Source organism: Anneissia japonica, unplaced genomic scaffold (assembly GCF_011630105.1).
Source record: "Anneissia japonica isolate Jap-2015-1 unplaced genomic scaffold, ASM1163010v1 scaffold287991_len637273_cov151, whole genome shotgun sequence".
Lineage (NCBI taxonomy): Eukaryota > Metazoa > Echinodermata > Crinoidea > Comatulida > Comatulidae > Anneissia > Anneissia japonica.
The window spans coordinates 52,218-63,932 of NW_022692547.1; the positions used below are offsets into that span (position 1 = coordinate 52,218).

Genomic DNA, 11,715 nt, shown 5'->3' on the forward strand with positions numbered 1-11,715 from the left:
GGCATGTCGCGACGCTGGAGTACTATTCAGCGTTTTTACTATATTTCTAGGTTTCCTATTTCTACGTTTAATCGGCTCATGTCTCAGCCACAATATTTTGAGGACAATATTATTCACGAACCCAGTTACACTTATTTACTAGCCTATTTCAACGTGCTAATTATTACATTCAGGCGACGCCTGTTGTAGACTGGCATAGTGTTTGCGGAAATAATTACCATTTTATACACATGCGCAGATCGATTTGCCAGCAGCGAGTCATCGCCAGCAGCAGCGAGCCTTCGCCAGCAGAGAGATGTCACTGCAGCAAAACACTATTGTACCAACGCTGTTCTAATAATATATAGACAATGGGTCGTGCTCATATTATTTGTTATATTTTTATTATTCATTATTTTCACTTGACTCGCATAAATAATTTTGTTCGAAGAACATTTTCGCAGTTGTACTTCGCAGCACTTCACTTGCAATTTGCAATTTCTAGTACTGTATTTACATATTTCTATGGACAGTCTGAAATAAAAGTTGAAAAAAAAATGAAGAAAAAAATATTGATTATTTTTTTTTATCATCATTAGCCATAGTATCAGCATTATCTTTATTGTCGTCATCATTATGTTTGTAACCATGCCACCGTTTCATTGTCATCACCGTCGTCGTCATTTAACCAATCATCGTCAATTCATCATTTCAACTTCAGTCATCATCCATATCATCGTTATCATCCATTGTCATAATCGTAGTCACCATGACCACCATTGTTTTCGTCGTCATTATCAATATCATCATTATCATCATCGTCGTCACCATCATCATCATCATCATCATCATCATCATCATCATCATCATCATCATCATCATATACTGTATCTCTAAGTAGGAATATTATAGAATAGAACAATAGTTTGCTTAGACGCCTAACATAACACGTATTTGTTTTTATCTCCCTTGAAGGTACATTTTCTCGGTGTCGGATCGAGATATGATTCTATGTACATTTAGTTTCACGACGTGTGGGTTCTTAATCGGTCTCATCGCGGGAAAAATATGCTGTCGCACCATCGTCCAATCTAAGACTGTTGCTATAGAAACAGGTATTAAGAACTCTGCGTTAGCTCTCGGCATCATAGCAATCGTGTACCCGAAGCCAGACGCGGATATTCTTACAGCCGTCGTTCTCTGGTATGCGGCTGCTCAATTCTTTTTGGTGAGTTTGTGTGTATTTTCACATATTTGCGGATTTTGTACCGGTATAAGTGTCAGTTCAAAGATTTATACTTTCTTTGATAAATTATGGAAAACCCTAAAAATGTAATAATGCATTAATTTGCTCATTTATAATGATCAATAGGGTTAAATTGTCAATTATTTTCAATGAAACATGTTAAAACAAATCGGTGAATTACAGACTGTTTAGGACTGCAAACATCCTTAAATTGATTACTAGTGAGCATCTATTAGAAATAAGTTGGTATTATTTATGCAGCTGTTACTTCTCGTTCAAATATTCAATTGAAAAATATCGTTCAAATATTCATTTGAAAGCGAATTTCCTACGTAAACTGCAATTTGAAAATTCAGTTTAAATTTCAAATATCTTAGTGCAGCACCGAAGTATATAATGTCAGTCAGTTATATATCTGAAATGCTGTGAGAGTGATGTAATTATATCTATTTTCCAGAAACATGGCTGTTTTTTTAATCTGCAATGTATATATGTGAGATAGATTAATTCATGAAGTGTACACAATCCTTTTCAGATTCTTGCAATGGCCGTTGTTTACGCGATTACAACAAGAGAATGCTATAAGAAAAGATGCGGCAGTAAAATCAAAAGCGCCGATGGCGGTGACGATAACGATTCAGAGAAGGGATCACGTAACGATTTAAATAAAGACGATGACGGAGTATTCACTGTCACCAAGGATCCACACAGAGTCAACGATGCTATCACTGCCTATGACGATTATGCAGAACGCAAAGGTACTAACGAGGATGACGTAGCCCCCGTGAAAACTAAACCAAAGAAGAAGAAAAAGAAACGATCGACAGCGGAGGGAAGCGAAACAGCCGCCGCGGCAAGCAGTTTTCAGAGTGAGGCTAGCGAGACAACAGCACCGAAGAAGAAACAGAAGAAAAGAAAAAGGAAGAAAAAGAAGAAGAAAGTTTCCGAGGATGATACAGAAGAATATGAGGAGACTACACCGAGAAGTCTCCCGCCAATTAAAACAGTCAGCAATAGGATCCGCCAGGAGGAGGCGTTAACGTATTACAACGACTCATTCAAAAATGATGACGAATTATGATGTGCATGCGTTACGAGGATGACGTCACAATTACGTAAACTATTAGCACAAAGGCTAAATATTGAAAATATTTTTCTTATACTCGTTTTATATTTTTTTTAACGAGTGATCCTCGATATTATATAGTTTATTATTTAAAGTAAGTTTTGATATTTAGATACAAAATTTTATATAAATGATATAGAACACAAAGCAATGGTTCTTCGGATAATGACCCCAATAAATGTCAAGGTATTTTGCCGCGACCCTTTCCTAAACGTGGGTTTATCCTCTAACGGTGGGAGCTAGGAGGATGCGCATAATGCTGATGAGATCCAGATGGGTGCCCCCGGGAAGGGGGCTCTAATGTGGCCGCCTATAAACCTCCGAAGTATATTTCAGACCAGGTACTCATTGTATAACTTACCTGAGTGCCACACAGTCGGGAATTGAACCCGTTTTATCAGCATGATAGGTGAGTGTCTTAACAGCTCGACCATTGCGACTAATTACAGAATATTGATGACGTTTTGTAGAACACGTGATATACAACAGGTGACTACTGAATGCTTATTATGTCCATAGGACTTTTGGTTTTTCTGTTTTTAAGCTGTATATATCAAAGATACGATCATACAATGAAGTTTTACTTGTATCAGTACATAATGTAATAGTATCAAAATGCCTATCCCTTTTTGCAAAATAAATTATTTAATAAGTATCGTCGCGCTACTTCACATCAAATCAAGTATGCTGAATTAATGAGTATTATATTTTTTCAGCATACATCGGATTATAAATGTATGCCGAAACTTAGCTATGGCATTTGCCCTATATATGAAGACAAAATTTTTAATTATTCATTGATGTGAACATACACGCCTTAATCTGCGCGCGCTTCTCGTGTACTTTACTTCATCACAGACCTACTAAATTTATCCGTCCAGTCGAAGAAGCGTGCGCATAACGTATACATTCCAATCGATCAGTGGCTGAAATAAAATGGCACGCGACAACTGCATGCTCTCAATGAGCAACATTGTGTGTATTTAACGCGTGTGCGGTCTTGCGTGTGTATGTGTGTGTGTGTGTTTTTTTTTATCGATTCCGTAATGAAGCAAATTATGAAAATGATTAAATAATAGTTGTAACTTTTATGAAAATGCGCGATGTTTGTATATTTTAGAAATATAAATATAGAGTTTTAATTTCATACTTGAGAGATTAGAGTGTCAGCCTGAAGACATTAAAAGGGTATCGATACATTCCGCACACTATTTTACATTCTATTGCTGAATAAGGCATCACGTGCAATGGTGACCCGTCCATGTGTGGAGCGCCCGCCACGCGTGGCAGACGTAGCTTTAAACGTGTGTATTAAGTAAATAATAATATTCAAAAATTGTGTGCAGTGATTTTCTCTATAAATGACTCCACTATGTGGTTAAGCAGGCGTAGGACTAGAATATTTGTATTAAAAAAATAGAGTTATGGGTCAGGAATTCGAGTTGTTTTTCCGCCTCGTGTCTCAGCGATCCGAAAGCACTTGTATAGAAAACATCGCGCCTTGTTGTTTACACAGTGCGGTTTCCTGTTTTGCTTACTGCTGTATTATCATTATTGTACATCACGGTCGTTCGATATAAACATGGTAAAATTTAATGGGGGTATAATATATGAGGCTGAAGGTAAGAACGAGACTAATAGGGGCCTATAGTAAATAGTCTTCTTATAAAACGCAAATTATGCAGTGTTGTTTTTACGGAGTGCCAATGAGAGAAAATACCTGACTAGTCTGCTAGGCCTATATAAGTCAAATGCTGCTGAAATACAAATGATTGTACTTGAATTTTCTACAAATTGTTTTCTGTAACATGAAATACACATTTGTTAAGTGCACTTGTTTTATATGTTAGTATTATACAATAAGTATTAATGTCTGTCCAGATTATCAAAGGAGATTTGGCAAAAAAAATATTGTATGCCATGTCATCCTGACCATATTTGGAGACTCGGACATGCCATATGTTTTTTTTTTCAAATAAAACTTTTCAAATGTCATTACAAAGTGTACTATGAAAATTTAAACAATGACGTTATTGGATACTATCTTATTGTAACTACGAAAACAAATCCGAGTATTTGTTTTAGTCTGGTATTACATTTTTAAGGGCAACATTTATTAGATAGTATAATACATACAGTACTCCAAGTATCGCAGTGCACGCCATCGACACGATGGCGTACGTGCATTTCGATACTTGGAGTATGTATTATTAGGGAACAGTGGTATTATACTATCTTATCTGAGATTAATCAGTGGACCTTTCGGTTAATTGTTTATTAATGAATCACATCCGCAAATGCCATGATGTAAAGCAACTATAGTAGTGTAGTCTATGCCTACTATCACCAAACAGACAAAAATGACTAACTAATAATAATCTTGGTACGAATATTGGAACAATTGGTAACAAATGTTGAAAATGTTGGTCTACGTACACTCATTGAGATTGCTGTTTTGGTGCTGCTTCGGAAAATACGCCATATTGTAAAACAACATCATGAAATGCAGAAGTTATGTTTTAGATAGGCCTATCTACTGAATTGTAGATTAATATGGAGTTTTTACAAGTTTACGAAAACGATAACGAATATGGTTACGTCATATAAGTAGGCACCCCTTCACCTTCAGTAGCATAGGGCCTAGCTTTCACAACGTAGGCGATTCATCAGTGCTTTTTGCATGATCAAGGATCATAATCAGCTCGTACAACTTATTGTCAAAAATGGTTTAGGCACGAATGACGAAAATGATAATGACGTATTCGTAAGTTTGCGAAATCGCCCTAATAACATCAGAAATAAAAGGAGTTTATGCATTGTTTTTTTTTTTATCTACAAATGAGCATTTTAAAACGACACAGGTCGACAACAATCAATAAAGACATTTAGCCTAAGTACTGTGATATACGATGATATTGTGTTGCACTGGAAGGAAAATGGCAGCAGATTACTAATATCTATGATAAATGAGTTTCTCGTGCACACAATATAACATAAACTAACAAAGTGTACACAGTTGGGACAATTACCGCTTTACACTTGTTTACCTCGCGTGAATTTTTCTTTTGGTCGTTGTGCAGCGTTTTTACTGTACAGTATGCAGTACTTTTGTTGTCGCTCATATATAGACTGAACGCCTCATCAAATTCATGTGTGCAGCTGATACCATGGAGATATAAAAATATTTTTATACCTCCATGCTGATACTAAGCTACTGTACAATACATCGTGCATTGATTATTATTAAATGAATCAGCTAACATTTTTTTTTTTCGTTTTCAATTGGTTTCAAGGGGCTAACGATCAGCGTTTCATAAACACTAATCCATAACACATGTACCAGTGACATTATTAAACATCTAATGCAAGAAACGTTTCCCATTATTATTACATCACAGAGAAAAGCAAACTACTACCGTACTTGTTATAATGAGTAGATTCATTTTGACATGGGCGTTCAGTTACCATGGCGACATCTCCCTACTGTTATTCTTTCTTGAGGGTTCGAAAAGTGATACGGCGTCGTTACGATGACAAGATGACGTGAAGTCATTGTTTGTCTTTGTTTGAGATAATATGATTATGCAGACACTCGTTAGCCATTTCCATGAACGTGGTACAGATGTGGTACTTGAATATATTGAATGAGTTTGACCTAAAATTATAAAATGAATATAATATAACTTCGAGGTTTCAATCCCCTTGCTTTGCATTTCATTTGTGTCCTTGGGCAAGGCACTTTTTCTGCATTGCTTCTGTCCACCCAGGAGTATAAATGCGTACGGTACCTGGTAGGGTTATATGCCAACATGCGCTGCGTAGCTGCTGCGAGTTTATGGAATATACCCCCAGGGAGCTTGAGTTTATAATCCAATGACAGGGGGTAGTAATGTGAAGCGCTTAGAGGGCTTGTTGGCGTTAAGCGCATATATAAATCTAACATATTATTATTATTAATATTATTATTATATTATTATTATAATTAATATCATTATTATTATATTATTATTATAATTAATATCATTATTATTATATTATTATTATAATTAATATCATTATTATTATATTATTATTATAATTAATATTATTATTATTATTATTATTATTATTATTATTATTATTGGTATGAATGACACACGCAGTGAAAAGAAAAACGAGAATTGTCGAAGAAAAGGCAGAAACAGTTGCATCATTCTAGCGCCTTCTCGACGGCCAATATTGTTGGTTTTTATCATCATTGTTCCTAAAATTGAGCACGGTTTTTATCATTTACCTATTTGTTTATATTTAAGCATACTACGAATTATATAGGCCATGGTATAATATGGATAGGCTAATACTTTAGATACACACATTTATATGTACATCATACATACATAACATGTTGTCATTTCATCGTCTTTGTCATTGAGTTATATAAACATAGGTATATCTCATATTCATGATGATCTCTACTGTTTGCGCGGCATCAGAAACTACAGCTGTTCAACTACGCATGCGAAAAAGAGCGTGGAAGATCAGTTGGTTGGTTTGGACTTCTAAGGATGTCCAAATAGACCATTTGGTTAAGGTTTCTGAGCCACATAAACCCGAACGTCCCGGGTTCGAATCCCACTAGGGGAAACGTTTTTCACACTCAACAATTCCTCTTTTTTAATGTAATATAGGGGCCTATTATATTAAATATAAATTTGAAGGTCAAAGAAAACAGAAGCCCATGAAAAGGGAATTTGCTCTGTCGGAGAATATTATAAAGACACCAACACTCTTTCATTGTTATATATTATATTTCTTTGTTACTTTTTCCTTCTTTGTTATTTTTTCCTATTATTTTATTAACTACATTTTTTTCTTTAAACCTTTCAATAATTATGCTATAAAATGATCTAAATGTTTTCATTAAGCTTACACCATTTCTTTTTTGCGATTTTGTTGATTTTCAGATTCCTCAGATCAAACTTTATTCGTCATATATCAAATACATGAAATTTTCGGGTAATATACACATATCACAAACAATATTCATAAGTAAAATTAACAGAAAAGTCTGTAACATTTGTTACCGACAGACAGACTTTCTTAACAAATTCCTCATTATATAACCTAAGGTAGGAATGAATTTCTGTGTCTGTCTGTCTTTACTCTAATTCGAATTATTCTGCCTGATCTTAAACCATTGTTTAGAGGATGTGTTATTTGTATTCCTTTTCCATATAAATTTAATTTCTCTACTAAACAGGGAGCACATAATATTTATATTTCCCTTTTTTTAAATCAAAATAAGACACATGCTTTATATAATTTACTAAAAGTAAAAATTGATACAAGTTCATTTATGAGCTGATTATATCCACCAACAATAATGTTTTCCCAACAAGAGCATGTTAGCCTACTATATCGTTGTTTTAATTTAAATTGTTACATGTACAGCAATTAACCAAGCTAGATATTGAATAGGCCTACACACACCGATATCGTTTGATTTTCTCACAATTAACTATAAGCCTATTATATGTTTTTCATCATCCGTATCTCGTTCGCATCTGTCACACAAATCTGATACAGAGTTTTCATAATGGAAATTTCTTTTAACAAGTTAATATTGTAAAAGCTTGAACTAGAGTTGCGAAATTTTATTTATAATTACGTTTCATCAAAGATAATAAATAGCAGAAGATAGAGCAGCTTCCCAATATATTGAAACATCCGTTCGAAAGGCATTTTGGGTACACAGAGGGCAATTTTACCCCGTCCGCACGGCGGCGCTATATAGCAATAATAAATGCACCGCTCTGGTTCGTTTGTTTCCTGTAGTTTCTCCACTTAGTAAAATTTTCAAATTTTACCCCATTCGCGGGAGGGCGGATGTTCCATCAATTTTAATACAAATACGCGGAGCAGCTCATTCTTCTGCTATTTAAGTTCTTTGGTTTCATACAATGAACTTTTTTTACACCAAATAATAAATCCCTATCTAATCCTGTAATTTGAGTTCTCTTTCCCACTTGGGTTGCACATTTGGATTGTATACCTTATTATTCAGGAAACCTTTGAACTTTAGTAAAGCGGTTCATTTTTAACATATACCGGTACATTTTGCAAATGATTATGTACATTAAACATGTTCTCTGTAACTATATATTCTGTGCTACATATTTAAAGAATGGACTTCCTTATGTTGTGGTCATATTAGACTGAGAGTATTATTAACTATACCATTCAACAAACAACATAAAACATACATATAAAACGTATTAGGTTAAACTTCCCACGTCGGTGCATGCATAAAATATATTACAATTTGGATAGGCCTATATAAAATTGATAGTCAATAAAAATGCTCGGTACTATTTAAAGAGTCGACTTCCTTTATTAAGTAAATATAAATTTATTTGGGTCTGAAGCTGTAATACCATTAACCATACGACTTGCATGCATATTAAAAACATACTTTCTTGGAAATTGGTTGAGATAGTTAATCAATCAAACTATGCCTATTAGGCCTAACTATACTAAACATGAAGTGGACGTCCTAATGACTTAAATGAATTTATTTGGATCAGAAGCTACGTCGCAAAGTGTTCTGTTTCGAAGTTTATTTTGTGTTTATTAAGTAAAGGGCACGCATTAAAGCCTGTTTATACTTCAACGATAACGATAAAAAAAAGGCTAAAAAGCAATTGTTCATATAGAAAATAAAAGAAATAAAAGAAGTTTCTACACTAGAACGATTCGATAACGATTTATCAGATATGCGATAACAACATATTTTGACAAATCAAACCAGATGACGTCATGATCATAGAAAAACATTAAAATCGTAGTAGATGCAACGATCGTTTTTTCATGATTATGACGTCATCTGATTTGATTTGTGAAAATATTTTGTAATCGTATACACGATAAATCGTTATCAAATTGTCCTAGTGTGAAAACCTCTCTTATTTCTTTTGTTTTCTAGGCTTATATGAACAATTGCTTTTTAGCTTTTTTATCGTTATCGTTGAAGCATAAACAGGCCTTTATTCATGGTGAATTTCAATATTTTAAATAAACTGATCATTTATATCGCATGAACTCACTAAACTTTTTAGCCCTGCCCGGATTATCAAATTTTATTTGACAAAACATGTGACATGCCTGAATATGGTCATGATGACATCACATTATGACCAAATATAGGCATACAACAGTTTGTTGTCGAAGGAAATTTGATAGAGTGTACATAGATTTTTAAATGTTAATGCAATAATGTTGGTATTAATTTAAAAAAATAAATAAAAATTTTAAAAAAATAACAAAGCACCGGCTTTGGCTGGCCGCACCACTTTTTCTCAATATTATTATTATTATTATTATTATTATTATTATTATTATTATTATTATTATTATTATTATTATTATTATTATTATTATTGTTATTGTTATTGTTATTGTTATTGTTATTGTTATTAATATTAATATTAATAGTAATAGTAATAGTAATAGTAATAATAATAATAATAATAATAATAATAATAATAATAATAATAATAATAATAATGGTGGATTTATAAGGCGCATATTTTTCAAGACCTCTATGCAGTCTTTCCTCGACGTAATATACGCTACCCAACAAGGTGCGCGTGCCAAGGGCACTCCACTGCAAATAATTAAACATGGTTGATACGGAAACTGAATATGGCCTTAACATTTATGAAGATGTGTGTTAGTTTCTGAAAGTAAAAATCATAGAAGTTGGAGCATAGGACACCTGTGATTGATAAGGAGAAGGAGAAGCTTTCTAAACTTAACACGCACCTGTGTGCCTATGAACACGCCCCTAAGACTTACATGGCGCGTTATATTTAGCCTATCTATGGCCTGATCTGATACCAAAACGTGTTATCAGACGATTCCGATCAATCAGTCGCCATGAATCAATACACATCTAGGTCATTATTCAACGGTGCTTCGTGATTAGATTTAATGTTTGAGTCAGGAACACAGCTTAACTTATTTATAGCAGGCCAAGTCTTAACAAATTGCAAGTTTTGCAACGTCATTCGCTGGTGATGTCCCCAATAGCAATATTTTAAAGTTTGTCCGTTAGTTAAACCTATATTAATTGTTTGTATTTTGTGAAATGGGCATTTCACATAATTCTCGCATGGTGTCATTATGATGAGAGGCACGTTTGATTCTAAATATTCCGCTGTTGGAAGACAGACGTACCCGACTGTGCAGGGAATACTTCCAAAAATTAAAAAACTCCCATCACAAATTAAACAATTTACTCCCTTCGTTACGTAATGTATCATATAATTTGAGGACATGCACCGAATTTCCTCTACCCAAATATAATACAAACAGATCAAACAACTTTATCAATAATAGGATACCGGGTTGTTCAAAGGATGTAAGTCCTTCCTGCACAGTCGGACGGACATTGTTTTTATGTTTTATTTTAATGTTTAATGCTTTGCTGTTGTCCTTTTGTTGTTAGATGATTGATTTTTTTGATTTGTGTGAAATTGTTCAACTTCAGTTTATTTACATCGTACATCGCAATTAATTTTTTTTATATCATATCGTATTGTATTCATTACTTCTGTCCACCTCAGATTGTGAAGTAGGAAATGATTTGAGTGGAGGGCCCTACATTAACGGAGCCAACAATGGTTTAAATATACCGTACTGTACACACTAGTCTACATGTAGCTTCCGATAGAAGCTGCAAATGGATTATCCTGTCAAGTATCAAGTTTGTTTTTATCAAACCACAACAGAATTCTATGCTGTGTCTGTAGAACCTTAACCAAACCACAGTACCAGGTATAAAATTGAAGCTTTTTGGAGTGTAGATAAAGTTTTGTCCATACTACCCAGGAAAGTCCCTAGAGTCCAATCCATCACATTTAAGACAGTTGGACAACGAATGTAAACAACATTCCAAAATGTTTTCCTCTTTCATACAGTTTACTAGTCTTTTCAAGGGTAGGGGGTATTGTCTTTCATTAGGTATGGCTTTAATATTTGTCAAAATAGAAAATCATTAAATAGGGCACGACGTCATATCCAGTTTTGCTTGGGTACGAACGTTCATAACGAACAGATATCTGGAAAGTCACTTTTGCCTGTTTACAAAAAACAGCGTAACATAGGCCCTACATCTCACATACATACATACGCACGAAGGGTATCCTAAAGGTTCCTTTGCTTGAAAGCATAGGAACCAAAAATGCAGTGATCAGAGAACCAGTGGCAGATCCAGGCCGGGGTGGGACAAGGGGCCCCAAAATAAGAGAAAAGAGAAAGAGGGGAATGATTACTAAAAAAAAAATCTCAGGTCTAAGATGGTAGGCACTCGCACCACCCGCATTGG

General features: G+C 34.3%; 1 protein-coding gene across 1 annotated transcript in view; it reads left to right on the forward strand.

Moving 5' to 3' along the window:
* LOC117100329 (ileal sodium/bile acid cotransporter-like) overlaps window positions 1–5,611 on the forward strand; it is a gene marked incomplete at its 5' end in the record, with an annotated part of 8,916 nt that extends 3,305 nt beyond the window's left edge. Inside the window, 2 exon segments of the mRNA XM_033239978.1 lie at window positions 955–1,207; window positions 1,761–5,611. Of these exon segments, the coding sequence (XP_033095869.1) occupies window positions 955–1,207; window positions 1,761–2,306 (799 nt within the window).
* Between the last annotated feature and the right edge of the window lie 6,104 nt (window positions 5,612–11,715).